General features: G+C 52.6%; 1 protein-coding gene across 1 annotated transcript in view; it reads left to right on the top strand.

Annotated features, from left to right (window-relative positions):
- Window positions 1-19,213, top strand: part of WDR66 (WD repeat domain 66) — a 54,422-nt gene extending 35,209 nt beyond the window's left edge. The window contains exons 18-22 of the mRNA XM_006910073.3: window positions 1,546-1,636; window positions 1,860-2,003; window positions 16,773-17,001; window positions 17,694-17,795; window positions 18,950-19,213. Of these exons, the coding sequence (XP_006910135.1) occupies window positions 1,546-1,636; window positions 1,860-2,003; window positions 16,773-17,001; window positions 17,694-17,795; window positions 18,950-19,071 (688 nt within the window). The 3' untranslated portion in view covers window positions 19,072-19,213. The remainder of the gene's footprint in view (window positions 1-1,545; window positions 1,637-1,859; window positions 2,004-16,772; window positions 17,002-17,693; window positions 17,796-18,949) is intronic.
- The last annotated feature ends 675 nt before the right edge of the window (window positions 19,214-19,888 follow it).

The following is a 19,888-nucleotide window of genomic DNA, read 5'->3' as shown; positions in this document are numbered from 1 at the left end:
GAATGTGGCCTGCGGTCCGTTCCCGAATTCCACAAACTGCTACTCCCTCCAGAATCTTTATCCCCAGCTCTGGTTGGACAAACTCCAGTCCTGTCCCCCTGGCTCTCTCGGGTCAGTCGACAGTGGCCAGGAAGCAGGGGACGTAGAACAGTCCCGACCGCCAGAGAGTCCAGAGCGCTCGTGAGCCTGTCCCCTCAGCCATTCCTGGTGGTGTCAGGCTCCTCCCTGTCGCTTCCGGCCTTCACCTGGCCTTGCTCCAGAGCTGCAGAGCCGAAAGCGGCCTCACCACCCACATGGCCTGTTGGGATTGGGCGTGGGCCTGGCCAGGAGGCCACAGAGAGGGAGGCCTCTCAGCCAGACACCTGCCTCGACGGCGAGTGTGAGAGCCAAGGGCCAGGTGAAGACGGGGCTACCGGGCCCCCGGGCTCCCCTGCAGAGCACAGCCTGCTTGTGGAGAGCTCGTGCAGGGTCCAGACAAGGGGACTGAGGCCAGTGTGTGGCTGACTCTTTTAAGAGGTGTAGGCGCATATCAGCCCCACCCCCCCGGGACAGTGATCCTAACTGTCCCGCCTGAGCCTCCGAGGGGTTAAATGACCCACCCAGGTGACAGGGTAGACGATGGGGTAGGGATGCAAGCCCACGCCTCGACCAACATTTGTCACAGGGGTGAAATGAAGGACTTCCTGTCGAATCCTTTAGAGCATCTACTTATTTAATTCTCCCAGCAACCCTTGAGGCAGACCCTGTAATCACTCCCCTTTTACAGACAAGGAAGCCGAGGCCGGGGAGGTTAAGTTGCTTGCCCGCGGTCGCACTGCTTGCAAGAGGCAAGGCTAAGACTCACAGGCATGTCCCTTTGACTCCAGATTCCGGGCACTAAACCACTTCCCTGCTGTGGGCTACACCGAGTGTGCGTTTTCACAACCCACCAGGAGGCGGATGGCCCGACTAGCAGAAATCCAGTTAGTGGACCATTATAACGAATGCTTATCATTAGCATTTTGTAGGAGGCCAAGTCAGTCTCACGCAAAAAGTAGGTTTTCTTACCATTAAAAAGGCCTATTTTTGGAAGACCTGACCCCGGTGTTAAGAGAGCAGAGGGTTATTTTTATCCGACCGGCATGGGTCCCTTGTGGCCTCCCGAGTTTTTATGGAAGCAATTAGCGCTGACGGTCCACCTGTCCCACCCCTTCCTCTCTGCTCTGGCCCTGTGCAGATCTGAAGCCACAGGCAGAGCCGCTCACGGGAGCCTTCCCCCGGGGAGAGCCGGGGTCCCCAAAGATTGTAGACAAACCGCCAAGCACCCGCCCTGTCGCCAGCGAGCGATTATCACCGTCATTAAGGCCAGCGCCCTGTCCCACCGGTTTCCACGCTCGAAACTGAATTCCCCGTTTTCGGCTTCGTTTCGGAGGGCATTTCCTTGACAAGTTTACAGAGACCCTCCTTGTGTGCGTGCTGGAACAGCCCGAGGCCCCGCAGCAGCGGGCGGCGGGCGGCGGTCCCCGCCCAGGGCTTCCTAACAGCCCTGTTTCTGTTCCTGTTCAGTGCTCTGGAGGCAGCGGTTTCTCTAGGGGGCGAAGGCTTGACCCCGTTCTACAGTCTGGTGTCTGGCGGCCGGGAAGGAAAATTCTACAGGGTAATTGTCCTCCGAGTAAACACTGCCTGGTAACATGGAGTTACATTTGTCAAAACACATGTGTCCGGGCTTAACCCTCTGGCTTCGCCCCCCTCCCTGCAAAGTTCTCTTTCCCACTGAGCTCCAAATGTACTTACTTTCTAGAAAATGTGCCCCCAGTCTTAAAGGATGCTTCAGACTTCAGCCAAGACGCGTGTTGTGTTTCCATTTTATTCCCACGCAGGAGCTGGAAGACTATTTTTACTATTCTCAGCTCCGTGGTCAAGGGATCGACACAATGGAGACGAGAAAAGTGTCGGAACACATCTGCCTGTCGGAGCTCCCTTTCGTCATGAGAGCCATCGGCTTCTACCCGTCGGAAGAGAAGGTAGGTGACACGGGAACAGGGACCGGCAGTGGGACGCGTCATTAACGAAAACGGCCCCTGGGAGCAATAATTGCAGGTCAACGTAAACATTTAACATTAGTCTCACATAGATGGATCAGAAAGAGGGTTCTGGGCATGGCCGACACATTCCTACGGGAATAGACTTCCCATAAAGATGCTCCTAAAAGACGTATTTCTTACCAAAGTTTGATGTCGGTGAGAACGTGGGTTTTGGAGCCGGACGAGGACGGCCTGGTGGGGTTTAGGGAGGCGAGGCCCTTGGCACAGCACAGGCGCACAGGCGGAGCCCAGACGATGCCCACCGTCCGGCCTTTCCTGCCGCCTGTCTGGGTGGGTCCCTGGCCGGCGTGAGCGGGGTGCCTCTGGGAGGCAGGTGCTCGTCCTGGGCTGTGGGCTCAGGAGATGCAGTCTCTCCTCGTGACCCCATGAACGCCCCCAGCTGGACGGGCTCCAGGTGGACCAGCCACGCTCCTAAGGAGGATGCTCTGCACAGAAACTGTGGTTTAAGATGCCACCGAGCGGGCTTCTTTCCTGACCCGAAATGTTTGCTCGCGCTCGTGGTGGGAAGTTTGGGAAAGGTATGTAAGTGGAATGAAGAGAATAATTCCTTATAATCCCACTACGTAGACTTAGCCGTGATTAGTGTCTTCCTGGATTTTTTGTAGATGTATGTGTACACATAATTTTAAAACACTAGTTGGTACCATATCGAATATATATATTTTGATCCTACATTTTCACTTCATATTGTGTGATTAGCATTTTCTATTTTACTAACGATTCTCTGAAAACATGATTTTAAAGGCTATATATCTTAATGTTATAACCTTTTTTGATTTAGAATATAGAACTATGGAGAGGAAAATAGAAATTACTCAGATAATCACTGTTAAGATTTTGGTGGACTTTTTTTTCTGTTGTTTTACATATGGATATAGATATATCTATATTTTAAAACAAAGAATTGGCATTATGTGGTGCTTATAGATATGTTTCAGTATATATATCAACATTTTATAGAGTATTTATATAGATTTGTATATACATATGTGTATGTGTATGTGTGTGTATATGTATACACATATATCAATATCCTCAGTGAGCATATATGCACTATAGATACAGCACACGCACGTATATATACATATATGCACCCAAACCCTACATTTTCTTTATCTGTTCCCACCAGCCGTGCCCAAGGGCTCCCTTTTCTCCACTTCCCGGCCAGCACTTGTCATCTCTTGTCTTTCCGATGACAGCCATTCTAACAGGTGTGAGGCGACCTCCCGTGGTGCTTTTGATTTGCATTTTCCTGACGATGAGTGATGTCGAGCATCTTTTCAGTACGCGTTGGCCATTTGAGTATCTTCTTTAGGAAAATGTCTATTCAGGTCTTTTGCCCATTTTTAAAATGGGTCGTTTGGTTTCTCTGCATTGAGTCGTATGCGTTCCCCATCTACCGTGGATATTAACCCCGTAACGGACGCGTGGTTTGCAAACATTTTCTCCCCCTCCGTGGGCCGCCTTTTTCCCTTTGTCGATCGTTTCGGTTGCTGTGCGGACGCCTGTCGGTTTGACACAGACCACGTGCTCTTTAAAGGCGGTACGCCAAACTGAACCTTTCCCCAGCCGACGGACACATGCGTTGTCTGAAGCGTTTCGGCCGTCAGCGACACGGCTCTGAGGAGCATCGCCGTGTGGGGTTTTCGCTCACTCCTCTGATGATTTTTCCGGGCCAGAGTCATAGAAGTAGAATCGCTGCGTCAGAGACTATGAATTTTGAGGCTCTGTTGCCAAACGGATTTTCGAAAGTGTAGCATTTCACAGCTCACCATCAAGCGGACATGACTCCAGACCCCCCAGCTGAGACCCGAGGGTCACATTAGGTGACTGAGCACCTTTCGGCGCCAAAGCTGTGGTCCCAGTCACTTCTCCTGGCTCCGGGGCCTCCCCAGCATCGCCTGTTTGTGTGCTCCAGGTGTGACTGGCAGCCGCCTTGTATCCTCCGAGGAGCAGCGTGCGGGGGCCCTGAGCCCTCAGCGCCCGGCAACCGTGCCGAGCCCCGCGCACGTGCCTTACACCAGCGGGGATTCGTTTACGTGCTTCCAACGGTCCTTCGACCAGCGTGCATCGTGTGAAAGTACCTGGCCAGACATGAAAGCCACCGCAGAGAAAAGCTGTGCAACCCACATAAAAGCGTCCCTTAGGCTTGTATTTCCCAAGCGCGTTCCCTAGAACAGTGTTTTTACCGGCGAGCTGCGTCAGAGCTGCCTGGGGCACTTACTGAAAACGTCAGGTTCCTGGGCCCCGGCCCAGCGCTAGCCGATCAGAACCTGGCCCGGGAGGCGGCCTTGTTCTCGCCCTCTCAGCGTTCCGACGTGCGGCCTTGGGACGCTGGCCCCACGGGAGCTTTCCACCCGCGTTCAGGGAACGAGGATCCAACAAAGCTACATAGGATTATTCGTCGGGACGCTCTTTAGTTACAAGTTACAGGCACCTAAGGCAAACCCGTTTTTGATGCACGGAACTCCGAGTCCAGGGCTAGAGGTGGTGTCTTGTAGAACCTAATCCAGACCCTCGAACCGCGTGTCCAGGAGGCACCTTTCCCCACGGGCCTCGCTGTTCTCCGTGCTGCCTCCCTTCCCACCAGCTCCCCCGGCCCAGCGCTCAGCAGGCACAGCCTCAGAGGCAGCAGCTGCCTCCTTGCCAGAGCTCCAGCCACTGCCCCAGCCTCCTTGTCACTGTCACCGGGGGCAGGTGCCGCTCAGGGTGGCCAGGCCTGGATGCTCCCCCGACCTGCGGGGACTGAGGCGGAGCAGCCGCCTCGACCACGAGGACTCTGAGCTGGATGAGGGGTCCCCAAATGAAAAAGGGCCCGCTCTTCAGAGCCTTTAAAAGGTCGCCGGACAAAAAGGACCTCAAAACGGGGCACGTGACGGGCAGTGTGGCATTCCCCAGCCTGGGCCGACCGTGGAAACCGTTTTCCCGTTTGAGGTTGGAAAAGTGGCCGTAGGCCTGTCACTCGGCTTCCATTCCACTGGGTTTTGTCTTCACGGTCGTATCTGCGGTTCGTCTACTTTTTGCAGCCAAATGTTTATCTTAAACGAAGACGCATCTCCTCTGGGTGACTGGCGGGGCGTCACACCTTGCGCTTCCAGATGGCGGGGGGTGGGGGGGGAGATGCACACGTTGATGGGAAGCGCAGGGACCCGGGGTCTGGCCGGCCCGGGCGCAGTTCCAGCCGCTCACTTGGAAAGTCATTTCAACTGTAGTCTGAATTCCCGTGTCCTCGTCTGTAGGACGAGGCTGGAAACAGCTCCGACCTCACGGAGTTGTCACGAGGACTGAAGGACGAAGGTCTGTGGAGCCCAGCATCACACAGAGCAGGTGCCTCACGGAGCCTTCTGACTTTAGTACTTCCTGTCCAGATGCCACGTTCTTTTTAAGAAGTCGATGGGAGGGCCTTTCTTTTCCTTATTTTTAACTTTTGGAAAATTCCCAACATGCGCTAAGGGAGAGAAAATCGTGTAATGCGTCCTCGTGTGCCTACCAGTCGGCTCCAACAACGACCAACGCTCGTTCCGTCCAGAGCCACCCACATCCCCTCCACCCCGCGGGTGATTCCCAAGCAAGTCTCACCACACGGGGAGGACGACGCTGGAACCCCGGCGCCTCGCCAGCCGGGAGAGGGGCCCCCGCAAGGCCCTGCGGACGGGGTCGCTCCCTGTGGCTCCGTGTTCTCCGTACCAGTCTAAAGTCAGCCTGTTATTTCCTTGATTCATCTGGTAAAGATACTTTATGTAAATGGCCGCAAGTCATCAAACTGACGGCAGCCTTCCTTCAACCCCTGGGCTCGTGAAACATGTCCTCTGCAGTCCCGCTCTCTCCATCAGGGGATTCTGAGTGTTTAACCTGGAAACCACCACCCGCCCGCCCTAGGAGGTGCTGCAGAAAGAGATGGGTGCAGGGGGGCCCTTCATACCCTGATTCCCGTGGAAGTTAGTTAGGGCGTGTGATCATTGGGGGGCGTGTGATCACGGGGGCACACGCAGCTATCCTGTCATTGGCAACGGATAATGAGGCTTAACAGCCTATCGAAAGCTTGCCGATGAGTAAAAGGTACCCAGGAAAAAAACTTAGTCTGCAGAAAGAATTATAAAGTGACATCGAGCATTATTTACTGACATAAAAACAAAGAGAAATAAAAGTGGCCGTTGTAAGGTGTTCACCGGCTGCCACGTGCATCACCTCACACCTGCTCAGCGCCCTTGGCGGCGTGTTCACGAAGCCCTTCGATGCGAGGATTTCTCGTCCACGGAAACACATTTACTCTGTGGAGACATTTTCCAAAGGCCCTGTGATCCAGATGTGGCCACGTCAGTGTGCAGATGTCCTTAGTTGTTGAGTTCGTTTATATCTGAGGAGAACTCTTTGATCGTGTTTTCATGTCAGAGTTATAGCGATTTTTAATAAAAATTATTTCGGGGCCCTGACACTCTTAAACCCAGGCTTTGTCACGGTTAACGCAACATTTCCTATTGTGACACCGCTGTTTCGTTTTCCCCAGGAAGTTGTACAGACTATATTCGTAGCCGATGGAGTATCTTAACACTTGGTCACCTGAAAGTCTCAGACACAGAGATTCAAACCAGCCCCCCCAAAGGCTATACATTATTTATATTTTTCTTACGTCGTTTTAAATGCCTTGGGGATTTCAATCTAGTCAGTGCGGTAATTCGAAGCCAAATTATAGAAGAATAATACCCCTCCCCAGAGAATGGGGAGACCGCCGCCAGAGTGTGGTCCCCTGGCTGCTCCCACAAATCTTCACCCTTTTACTGAAAGCGTGGCAATGTTTTTAATGTCGTGGAAGGAACCAGAACTTAGGCGTCACCGTTTCTACAGCTGATTCCACATGTGAGGAAGTTTCGGCTCCCATCCTCGTGAGTGGTTTTCGGCTGGGACTGTGGACTGTCGTGCTGGGGCAGGGCCCATGGGTTACGTGTGTTTCCTAGTCACGGGAGGCTGCATTTCCATTTAGCGTGCAGAGCGCGGTATAACCTTGGTAAGTCCTTGCGGTGAGTTAACAGTAGTGCGTCCACAAGTTCCAGAAAGGCGAGGTCAGTCCTGGCGGGGAGGCACGTGGTGGGCGAGAGCTCACGTGGCGGACTCGGCGAATGCTGGTCAGTTGGGTAGGCGAATGGTGCTCCTTGGTCATGTCGACTGCAGAGATGATGAGGAAAATAGAGTCCCTGGCATTATTATTTGACCTCAGAGTAATTAGTAGCAGCCCTAAAAGTTATGGGGTATTCAGGGGCTTTGGCATTTATTTAGAGAGGAAATAAACTATCGCTTAACTTTTTAAATGTGCATATCTTTAGACCCAGCAAATCTACTTTTAGGAGTGTCTCCTAGAGAAAAACTCACACAGGCGCACGGTGATATTCACAGGGAAGAGACAGCTACCGTAGTCGTCATTAAAAAGTGAAACTGGCCTGTTTCTTGACTCAGAATGTGCAAGATTTGTTGTTGAAGGACGAAGGGCAAGTTGCCAATCAGTATATAAAGCTCGGTCTGGTTTCCGTAATAATAATGCGTCTAGATTCTTACATGCTTAGCTCTGAAAGAACATGCACCATACCCTTAACGACACTGGTTTCTGAGGCGTGGGGTCTGGGCGAACTCTTTCTGCGTTCTGTAGTTGACCTTCTGGTACCAGCTGGAGCCTGGCCCTGGTCCCTGCCAATCGGAGTTTTGGGGCGGCCCTGGGGTCTCGTGCGCTCCCAGCCTCAGGGCTCCCTCGTGTGCGTGCGCAGACTGTCCACGCCATGTCATTCCAGACCTGACCGACACAGCCCCTTTTCCAGCTGCCACAAACACAGAAAGCCCACTCACATAAGACAGCTTTCTTGAAAATTTGGGGTTAACCAGAAAGGGTCAGACATAACCCCGTTTCACAGCAGTTGACTCGAAACTGCTTACGAGGCCCTCTTCCCAGTCCTGCTGGCTGCCTGCACGGGGGCTTCCTGCGAGCCCTCACTCCGCACGGGCAGCGCTGGCCGTTTGCTCCCCCCTTGCCTGAGCACCCCGGGACACCCCGCTCTTCTCCCTCTGCCGTGCGGGGGTGGCGGTCCGGCTCTCAGCTTCTCTTTTCCAGCCTGCACCGTGAGCCCATCTGCAGGGTCTGCTGATGAAACAACTTCCCATTTTGCAGCGTCCGCCGTCCTCGGAAGACAGTTACGCTCGTGCACTGCGAGGTGGGGGCTCATACATGCATTTCCGTAGTATTTCATTTTTCTTAACTGCAGGCGTGGAGCTCGTGTTGCTCTTGTATTCGGAACAAAACCCAGAAAGATAAACTAGCGAATCCTCCCGAAGCCCCGTGTGCTGATCTCCGTGGCTAAACCGTGGCCCCAGCTGGCACGGAGGGACCGCGGCCGAGTGGGGACAGCCTCCGCCAGACAAGGGGGGACGTTTGAGCCGAGGATGGTGGGCGCGATTTCTTCTCTGATAAAGACCCCGTGGGAATCCGGAAATCTGCACGTTGAGGAGAGGCCCTCAGCTCGTCGGATCTGCTCTGTGACATAAGTGACAGGAAGTGGTTCCACACCAAGGGGAGGAGAGATGGCCCGCGGCCGGGCGGTCATACGGAGGCCCCCCACCCCCGGCCACCGGACCGTCCTGGTGACCGCTGCACCTCCTCGCTTAGAGGTCAGGGCCAGACAAAACGGTTTCTGTTTTTCACACTCCAAGCATTTTCAAGAAAGAAATCCTGGAGTGCCTGGCAGCCACTGGCAAAGAACGGGGCGATCATACCGTGAGGGTACCACGGGCAGCAGCGACGCCCCGGCCCCCCTCTCCCGAGCGCTCGCCGTGCCGAGAACCGTCCAGCGCCCCCCGCCGTGGCCCTCACCACACGCCGATGCTCTTCTCATCTCCGTTTCACAGGCGGGGAAACTGAGGCTTCGGGAGCTGAGCACGCTCGCACGGTCTCGCAGCTGCTGAGGGCCGAGCCGGGCTCGGCACCCCAGCCGGCCGGCCCTAGCCCCCATGTCCTGTTTCCACAAACGGGGAAGAAACCCTGAAAGTCAAGACATCAAACGCTGGTTATTGCCAAGGGATGAGGCATTACAGGGCACTTATTTCTCTTCTTTCCATCTTCCTTGTTTTCGATTTTTTACAGCAGGCGCGTATTAACCTTTACTAGTTTTGTAATTATACAAGGATAGATCATAGTGACGGTGGAAAAAAATGTTTTCGAAAATCCCAATGTTTTTTGCCTCGTTACTCGCCTCTGTCACGGCGTCGCCTCCGTGCCATGCCCCGTTCTCTTTCACGACTTTATTGTTGTGCATCAGATGCCGAACAGCCACCCGTTTAAAGTGGACAGTCCAGCGGCTTCCGGTTGGTACACAGAGTCGCGCAGGTGTCACCACTGTCTAGTCTCAGAACAGGTTTGTCACCCTAAAAAGAAACCCCGGACCCGCGAGCAGTCGCTCCCCATCCTCCCTCGCCTCAGCTCCTGGCCCCCACTGATCCGCTTCCTGTCCCTGTGCGTCTGCCTGTTCTGGGCGTTGCGTGCACCTGGACCCGTGCGACATGTGGCACTTTGTGTCTGGCTTCGAGGTGCATCCACGTCGTGGCTCGAATCAGTACTTCATTTCTTTTTATAGCTGAACGATATTCTAGTAATTCACGTGCATGGGCCACGTTTTATTTTTTTCTGTTCATCGACTGACGGACAGTTGAGTTTTCGCCACATTCTGGCTATTACACATTACACTGCCATGAATATCTGTGTGCAAGTTTCTGTGTAGAGGTGCGTTTTAATTTCTCTTGCATACATCCCTAGGGTATGTCAATGATGATGTCAATGATAATTCCATCTTGAACCGTTTGAGGAACTGCCACTGTTTTATTTTTATTTTTATTTTTATTTTTAACTCCATATTATTTCTGGGTGTAGCTGCAAGGCGGGGTCAGGATTTCAAAGAGCTGCGGGCCCTTCATGAACCCTTGACTGTGGGTTTTGGGACAAGACAAAGAATTTGTCATTCGATAGTAGAACCTTTGAAAACATTTGCCTGGGGCAAGGAAGAGTCTGCAGGTGTCTGAGGCCGGGGCTCTGATGAGGGGCTGGGAGGAAGTCATCAGCAAGGGCCCATGAATGGGTGGTGTTATCATTTCTGCGTCACCGTCACGGACTATGGATGCATGGCAGCCGAGAGAGCACTGTGGCCGAGCACAGTGGCCAATCTTCCCCTGTGGCCGTGCTCAGTGAGCAGGAGCTAATGGTGGCGTGCCCCACTTTTGGAGAAAGAGACAGCCGTCATCCAGATATAGTTGCAGGAAGAAGCAGGGGACAGTTGCAAGTCACAGAGCAATGCATAAGTAGCAGAGGTGTCTCTAGATGTGACCATACAGCAGAGCTGCCCAGCCCTGAAGCCTGGACCTCGGCCCGTCCTCCCCTGCCCCAGGTCCGCTCAGAAAGTCCGGGATGGCGACGAAGAGAGGGCGGGAGGCAAAGGTGGTGCACGGTGACGAAAGACCGTCTCCCCGTTTGCAGAGGATGTTCTAGAGAGCTCCGTGTGCTGGGAGGCGGGCGTGGGGAGGAGGGAGAGTCCTTCCAGCCTGCAAGTCTGTGGAACTCTTACAAAAGGAGCTGACGCACGCCAGGAGCCTGTGTATGAAAACGAGGCCGGGCCTCGGTTCAAATGTATCATGTTCCCCTCATCTTAACAAGGAGGCTGTAAACCTTAATCATAAAACATAATTCTAAGGCCATCAGTGGCTTCTTGCGGCTGACAGCAGGATCACGAACCCAGAGGCCTGTCGGGGTGAATGGCAGAGGCAGAAGCAAAATAATTTGGGGCAAGGGGACTCCGGCCACCCTCACATCACGGGGCCTGGGCAGCAGTGCCACCGGAGGTCCACCTGCCATGTGTCTAAATGTTTGAAAGTTATAAATCAAGCCACAAGCTGCTGAGAAAACACCTACGCACCAGGCCCACCTGTAACACGAGCTGGTTCAGACCGAGAGGCTTGGACTCCAGGATCCACGCCTGGGCGGATGGTGCGGGGCGAGCCAGGCCCGCGAGCACCTGCACATCTTCTCACTCCTGGCTCCGTCCTTGGCCACCCTGCACGCCGACAGGTGGGCACACCGGGGGCGCAGGTCTCTCCCAGGAGGGTGACTTCTGGAAGAGACCCCTGCAGGCCCTACAAGTAGGTGTAAGTTATTTGGGGGAGGGGAGCCTGGGGGGGTCAGGGTTCCCAGAGTGTGGTGTAGAACGGGGGAGCATGGGGTCTAGATGGGCACCTCCCCATGGCCCTGCAAACCCCTCTGAGGATGGAGTAACCTGAGGGGACCCTCCAAAACCTTGGTCCAGGGCAAGGACCCCCTGTCTTGCGTGGATGTCACATAGTCACTGCCAGAGAACACCTGTCTCTAAAGGGGACGGTTTCTGCTCAGCTGCACCCAGCTCTTACCGACTGGAGTTGCTGGCCTACCATCACCAGACTCCTCTGATTTTTCAAGAAAAGTTCTATGTGAAATCGAATTTTTAAAGCACCACATGAACCAAACAAAGCACATCTGCAGATTTAGTTCTTGGACCAGCAGTACCGAGGCCCCCGCCGCCTTGGCCAAACTCAGACGCTCCAGCTCCCCTGCTTAGGACCTTTCAACACAAGCGGAAGGTGTGGCGGGAAGAATAATGGCCCCCAAAGATGTCGACATTCTAACCCCTGCGACCCGTGAATGCGTCGCCTCACAGGGCAAAGGGGGACTTGGCGAGTGCGATCGAGGTGAGGCTCGTGAGACGGGAGTTGATCCCGGATCAGCCGGCGGACCCAGTGGCATCACAAGGGTCTCGCTGAGAGGGAGGCAGGAGGGCCGGAGACAGAGGAGGAGACATGACGAGGGAAGGACAGGTCAGAGCGAGTGACGAGACTGCTGCCTTGAAGGCGGAAGGGGCCGCGGCCGCAGCCTCTGGGAGCCTCTGGGAGCCTCTGGGAGCCGGGACGGGAAGGGGGGCAGATTTCCCACCAGAGCTCCTGAAGGAGCGTGGCCCCGCTGACACCTCGATTTTAGCCCCGAAGACCCATCTCGGACTTCTGACCCGGAGAACCGGAAGGTCCGTCTGTGTGCCTCGTGTCATGAAGTGCGGAGTCATCTATGACAGCACCCCTCCCTTGCGCCCCACTCCCCACACTTGTGTCCCAGCCTGCGGTGTGTTCCTTCACCTCACACCGGCTGGATCCGTGCTGGCCGTCCTCCAGGTGCACCTCTTCCAGGAAGCCTTCCGGGCACATCTAGCTGAGAGCCCTCCACGTTTTAATGTTGATCCCCCATATTTGGGCACCGAATCTTTTAGGGCCATGGTATCCAACCATGTTAAAAATCACTTGAGGGCACCCCCAAAAAATCCTGGTGCCTGGGCACCCCTCCCCTGTCAATCAAACAGAATGATGGCATGTGGGTGGGATTCTTTTTTTTTAAGCCCAGGTATTCCTTATGGGCAGCCAGGGCCGCGAACGGTGGCGACGGAGCCTTCCGGTTCGTTCCCTCTCCGCGTGCCGTTTCTGGAGTGTCTCTTCGCAGGGCCCAGCCCCGTGCCTGGCACTTAGTAGGTGTCTCATAAACATTCGCTGACTGACTGAGACCGAAAACTCCTAAACCGGAGGGCTGTCCTAGTGCTAATTAAGTGACTCGCCTCTTATTGGCAATAAACCCAGTGCTTAGGAACTACGAGTAAATCAAACCACTTAGGGCAGTGAGTGGTTATTCTAAACAGGGCTTTTGTGAGTTTCAGGAGAGATTCTCCCTCGGCCTCGCTCACACCCGCGTCGATTACTGACTTCGTTCATTCGACATTTCTCCGGGCCCCTAGGAACTGAGCTGCTGACGAAAGAGAAGAGAAAGCTATCGCCCCAGCTTAGTGGAGGACACAGGTGTGGCCCAAAGGAGTGGCGCGTATGCCACGGCTGCCACCTGTCATGACTCTCTAAGGAAAAGCACGAGGCCGATGCCGATTCTTTTCGGTGCAAGCGTCGCCTCCGTGAACCCCCGTGGCCTCCAGAGCATCAGCCTGGGCCTCGCCTGGGGACTCCCGGCCCCTGTCCCAGACTCACCGAATCAGAATCTCCTGGGACGGAGCCAGCAGTCCGTGTTTTCACCAGCCTGCCTGGTCCACGTTGATGCCTGACCGAGTGTGAGGACCTCTGCCTCGAAGCCACGCTTCTCAACCTTGGCCTCGCATTCGAATCACCTGGGGAGCTTTTAAAACTAGGGCTGCTCAGACGCCACCCCGCGCCAATTAAATCAGGGTCTCTGGGAATGGGGAAGGGCATGAGAACATTCGAAGCTCCCCGGGTGAGTCGAAGGAACCACTCACCGCCTTGGCGGAGGTTAGGCCAGTGCGAGAACCCCAATAAAGGTCCACCCGAATGCTGGGGGGCGGGGGCAGGGCAGCAGGCCTCCGCCCTTTCCAGCATCACCATTGCACACCCTGGGGCACTGGGAAGGTTCTGGACGTTCCCGCTCCGGCTCCGAGGTTCTTGTCCAAGCGTGAACTTGGTTTAGACATGCAGCAGAACCTGCCTTTCCGACTAAGGCTTGCAAAGTAGGCTCGGGAAAGACACGTCAGCTCGGGAAAGACGACCAGCTCTGCCTCTCTCGAGCAGTGATTCCTGACCGGTCACGCAGGAAGGAGTGGGAGGTGAGTCGCCGCGGCTGGGATCGGGCTGAGAACGGTCACGGAGATCAGGGCAGCGCTTCGGGCCCGAGTGACTCAGGCACTGTGGCGGGATTCCTTTTTGGTCGTCTTTGGGTTGGTCTCCTATTTCTGAACCGAGTTAAATCACGTGTTACATTTATACTTAACGTCTATCATTTAGGTTCTAATTTATGCAATGCTAAATGATAATCTTTAATGACGTGTAATTAGCAAAGGCGCACAAATAATCCCAAGAAGAGCGACCGCCTGCGGAGCGCTTGCCGTGTGCAAGGCGTGACGTTCAGTGCTTTACGTCCACGCTCACAGGGAACTTCAGAGCCGTCCGGTGCATGCGTTTTACCATGTTACCTTTTTCAAGATGAAGAAACCGAGGCTGAGGAGTGTAAAATGACTCACCCAAGGTCACGTAGAAAATGGCAGGGCCGGGGTCCGAACCTAAGTCTGTCATCAAAGATCATACTTTTAGCCCCAGTCTCCACTGGCTCATCATAAGTAGTAGTACAAATATATAACGATAGTATTAAAATTACACATTACAATATGTAAATAAGATGTTACTGGAGAGTGTTTTAGTTTACATAAAAGTAGACGTAATGCAATTGTCTATAATTTAAACTCTATAAGTGTTATATTTGAAAGTGTTACCATTTAAAGCGACTTATGTGGTATCAATTGTAGTTAATTTGTGTCCTAACTAGCGATGTTATTTCAAAAGACCATTTCTGGAATGTTGCACTGAGAATATGTGGTTTCTTTGCAAATAGTGGGTAATTACTAAGACACAGTATCAAAGGGAAAAAAGCATGATACAAAAGTATATGTATATGATATATACGATACCAGTATTGCATATATATGATACCAATATGGCAAAAAATAAACATATTTTATACGCATGAAAAAAATTGAAAGGACCCCAGATCTTTCATAGAAATTGTGATTGGACAGTTAGACTGTAAGAGGTTTTTATTTTCATCCTGATATTTGAGGCCAGAACAAGACAGAAGGGGGCCCCAGACAGGCTGATATTTGGTGTTGCTGCAAACTGGTGCTCTTTCAACTTTTGTCCTACATTTATTTAGTGGACAGGGAGGAAAAGGTAATAAATAATTGATAAATATTGTGCACAAATATAGATTCACTGCCTGATTCATTCCTATCAACCAAAGTAGAGTTCACATTCTAGGGATAAAAAGTTATAGCCCACTTTGCTGTGGCTCTCATTCTCTCTCTCTGTAAATTTCCAACCCCCACAATTTTTTAGGAGACATATTACTTTAAAATGTAGATACATAATATGGAATGTCAACTCTAATTGAAAAATAAAAATAAACGTAGACACTGAAATGAATTACTTCTAGCCCTTTGCCAGACGTAATTCGGGTTCCTGGAATTCAGGTGACTGCAACATGCATGGTACAAAAATACTGCACAGACACAGGTTGATGGCAGTGAGGACTGGTGGTGTTTGTTTTTATATTGTATTTCTCGCTCTCTCGTGTTAAGCCAGAATCCCGCGTGGAGACCTGCGTTAACAGGCACCACCTTCCCGTCCGAATCCACAGACACGTCAGACCCTTTGCTCAATTCTAGAAGATTTGGAAAATACACAAAGAATGACTTTCTAAGTTAGGAAGCAGGCCCCATAGAATGAATCGTGAATTGCTGCTTTTTATTCTGTCTGTGGGAGAGGTTGTGTAGAATGCGTATTCTTCTTTAAATGTTTGGCAGAATTCGCCGGTGAAGCCATCTGGTCCTTGGTTTTTCTTTGTGGAGGTTTTAAATGACTAATTCGATCTCTTTATTTGTTTTGGGTCTATTCAGATTTTCTATTTCTTCTTGGGTCAGTTTTGGTCATTTGTCTCTTTTGGGATATTCGTCCATTTCATCTAGGTTATTTGATTTGTTGGCATATAGTTGTTCATACTCCTTTTTATTTCTATAAGGTTGGTACTGATGTCCTCCCTTCCATTCCTGATTTTAGCAATTCCTCGAGTCTTCTCTCGTTTTTTCTCGGTTAGTCTGGCCAAAGATTTGTCCATTTTGTCGATTTCTTCGATTAATAATGGCTTTTTAGGTGTTCATTTTAAAAATTGATACCACATAAGTTACATATACCTTTGTGTGTGTGTATGTGTGTGTGTGAATGTAAAATATGATATATATATAAAAAACATTGCAGAATAAAAATGGAAAAGGAAGGAAAAAGGAATCGTAAGGTGCAGTTAATTGTCTTACGAAGTTTATGAGGGCCAGAGGTCCAATATTTGAGTTCCACCCTAAATTATTTGCTTATTCATATAAACTAATTTCTGATTTCCCGAGGATTCCGTCTTTTAAATGAAACTGATATCCACTTCACAGAGAAAGGAGGCAGTTGATACCATGCGAGGTACTTAGGTAAAACGCGATAAAATGCAACAGCGCCGACAGCGTCAACACGTGGGACACTGTCCTAGGGCAGCCTTTACGTAAGCACCATGAACTGTGTCACTAAGAACAACAGAAACATAGTTCCTCACAGAAATCCGACATCAAGGTATCAGCCAGGTATCATGCTCTGTGAAGCCCCTGGGGAGAAGCCTTCCTGGCCTTTCCCAGCTCCTGGGGGTGACCAGCAACCCTTGGCCTTCCTTGGCTTAAACCGTGTCGCCCCAGTCTCTGAGGCCTCCACCCTCACAGGGCCACCTTCTGCCCATATGTCTCTCTCCTCTTCTTCTAGAGACACCAGTCACACTGGATTAAAGGCCCACCTTCCCCCAGCGTGACCTCATCTTAACTAATGACGTCTGCCATGACCCCGTTTCTAACTCGCGTCGTAATCCGAGGTCCTAGGGGTTAGGAATTCGACATATCTTTCTGGGGGGGACATAGTCAACCCATAACAGACAAGTTCGAAGATAACGGTGAACATTTGTCTGTTACTCTCCAATTTTTAGAAGTCCATCACTGTCTTTCCTGCTTACCACGGTCTCTTTTGTTTTTGTTTTTTTTTAAACCTCTTCCCCAGATTGAAGATATGTTTAACGAGATCAGATTTAGTGAGTACGTGGACAGTGGAGAGATAGTTGACAAAATCAACTTACCGGATTTCCTCAAAGTTTACCTCAACCACCGGCCGCCTTTCGGGAACACCATGTACGCCATCGAGAGGAGCTTCAACATTCTCGGTTACACCAATTCCAAAGGAAAGAAAGTTATTCGAAGAGAGGATTTCCTGAAACTACTTCTCACCAAAGGTGAACCCATACCTATGGATGTCCGGTCAAACCCTTGGACCATTCCCGCTGGAGAGAGCTGGGTTCGGGGAGGCAGACCCCCGGCATGTTTGTTTACAGACGGGGCTTCGGTCCGAGGGATGCGCTTGCTGACCCGTGTACCTGGTCAGGGGGAAGGACGTTATGTTCCCGCTTCCTGAAACTTCAAGATCCGGTGTCCTCACTTATAAAATAGGGATGAAAGTGCCAGCCGTCGATCTCACAGGGCTGCTATGAGATTCGGCTCTCATGGGATGGGATGCATTCGTGAAAGAAAACCACGCCAAAGTAAAAACGTTCCCTTTGACCTACTATTTTCCTCATTATTTCATGTGAGGAAGTGGAGTAGGCGTTCTCTCTGGGTCATCATTTCGTCTTACTCAGACTGGTGGCCCTAATGTGAGGGGCTTTGAACTAAAGCTGGGGGTGGTCTTTTCCGGAGCATTGTCTGGTTCCTCCCTCCGAGCCCCAACATATTTGGAGGCCCAGTCTAACACCAGATCAGGAAGCACCTGTGAAAGCACCATAGGACTCTCTAGATGGTTTTTTTGTGTCTCAAGAAAAGGAAATAGCGGAATAATTCTCTATCAGACCTCGGAAGGTCGATACTGAGCTCTGACCGCAAGCTTAGTTCCAAGAGCTGACTGGCCGCCTTTCTCCTCCCCGGTACCCAGGTGAGCACATGACGGAGGAGGAGCTGTCCGACTGCCTAGCGACGCTGCTGGGTCTGAATCCCGAGGGCTGGAAATCGGAGCCTGCGGCCGCCTCCACCAAAGGTACGGGGACCGGCCACGTCAGGGCACACAGGACACACGCAGCACACGTAGCCGTCCGTGGCTTGCTCACCCGCTGTGCACTCAGGCGCATTTATTTACCCCTCGCCCGGGCAAGCCACTCCCTGAACGCCCTGCACACAACAACGCGAACCCAGCTCGGAACCCAGCACGGATAAGTTACAAAAGGGCCGGTGAGCGGCGGTCGTGCCTAAGAGACGGAAGCCTACATCCCCGTGCTTGTCCCTTTAGCCCACTGACCCGGTCTTCGTCTTGCCAGCTCCGGGGTGGGGGTGGACATTGGCCGCTGGTGGACGATACAGGTCAGAAGCTATCTCAGGAGAGCAGGGGTTATCAAGAGCGCCCCAGTAAGGAGACCACTCCCCCCCCTGCCCCCACTCAGTGGTTGGCGTGAGCCCAACTTCAAGCCGCCGGAACTTGAAAGTCTTTACAAACCTTCTTGAAGCTCACCTTTCCCGCCGAAGGACTCCTCACCTCCTCCTCCTGGTCACCGGAGGAACGAAGATGGCCCTGAAGTTTGGGGTGCGAATGTCAGCTCAGGAGGAACCGGTCCAGACCCCTCGCCTGGGCCCCCTGTGTGGGAATGACTCCAGTGACAGCCCGGGACGCTGGCCTAAGGGCACCGTGGTGGCCTGAGGATGCCGTGGTGGTCAGAGCCACCGCCGTGGTTACTATGCCTGGGGTCAGGAGCAAAGACTCCCAACTGGGCCGCCTCCTCCCATTCTCGCGCTGTCTGTCCCCGATTTCAAATGGAACGATGCCCGAACTCAGTTCCAGAGCCGGGTATCCGATCGGCCACTTCCAACCTGCAGCCCGTTCCTCGTGCACCTGGGGATGTAACGTCCCCATTGTTATGCGCTTATGCTGTGTTCCCAGGTGTCTCGAAACAGTAACATCAGCCCTGCCGTGTAGTTAAGGCTTTCCAGTGACATTCGCAGAGATCTGGGGAGCCAGCGCTCCAAGCCACAAAAGAAGGATTTTAACCAGTTTCCACTCAGGGGTTTTCAAGGAATCCAAACTAAACGACAGCACGAAGCACTCCTCGCTTTTTAGTATCGTTGCCGTGTGTTTTTGGGAAATGGTTCTGCGTCAGAAACCTAATCATTTTGAAGACGTTTGTTTTCTCGTTCGTCTAGGTTCACAACTGTGCCTCGAAGACGAACTTCCGGACGAAATCACCGCAGAAATCTTCGCGACGGAGATTCTCGGCTTAGCCCTTTCATCCAGTTCCAGACGAGAACCTACGGACCACCAGTGAAGCGGTCAGGAATGTCTGAGGCACAAAGGACTTTGTGTGCGCGCGTTTGCTTTCTGTTCTGTTTTTGTTTTTGTTTCCCAAGAGGCACCACTTGGCCTGCATTTCTCTACCCCCGCTCTAATCTTTAGAACGTTTAGGCATTAAAAGCAGATTTTTGTTAAGCAATGGAATTCACAACGTCGGGCATTCCACTGTTTCTGAGACAAGACAAGTGGGTAGAGGCAAGGAAAACACTGGCAGCTGGATGTTAACGGTGGCTAGACATGGGGCACTGTCTCTGTGCCCAATCTAAGAAGTGCTTGCTTGGCGGGGGGTTTGAAGGGATGTAATGCTGCCTGCAGATGGTGCGGTCTCCGGGGACAGAGGGGGCCTTAGCCAGCAGCAGGACTTCCTAGTGATGCGTGCGACCTTATTCCCTTACCCTCAAGTACCACCTGGACCATCGGCCTAATGTGGCCTCATGTGGATCACTCTGTTTGCTGTTAGCCTGAGGCAGGGGTGCCGGGGTCTCTGGGCTCTGTGGCTTCTTAGCAGCAACGTACCCAAGCGGTCATGTGTGATCGTTACGAAGCGCATCGCTGGCCATGCTTAACTCCGGTGGCAACTGTCAGAGAGAATGCAAAATGCACCCCAGGACCCTGTGTGTGCTGCACCTGCCTCAGAAACCACACAGCCAGCCTGCGGGGCAGAACATACCAACCGGAGTCCGTGAGCACGCCCCCGGCCCCCGTCCGCCCCCCACCCCCCACAGAAACCGGTGTCGTCGGGTCACCGCTTCATGCTCCACTGGGCTGCAAAACACCTAGTAGGCAAAAGC

This window comes from Pteropus alecto, unplaced genomic scaffold (genome assembly GCF_000325575.1).
Source record: "Pteropus alecto unplaced genomic scaffold, ASM32557v1 scaffold213, whole genome shotgun sequence".
NCBI classification, from domain to species: Eukaryota; Metazoa; Chordata; class Mammalia; order Chiroptera; family Pteropodidae; genus Pteropus; species Pteropus alecto.
This window is presented reverse-complemented; position numbering and strand designations above follow the sequence as displayed.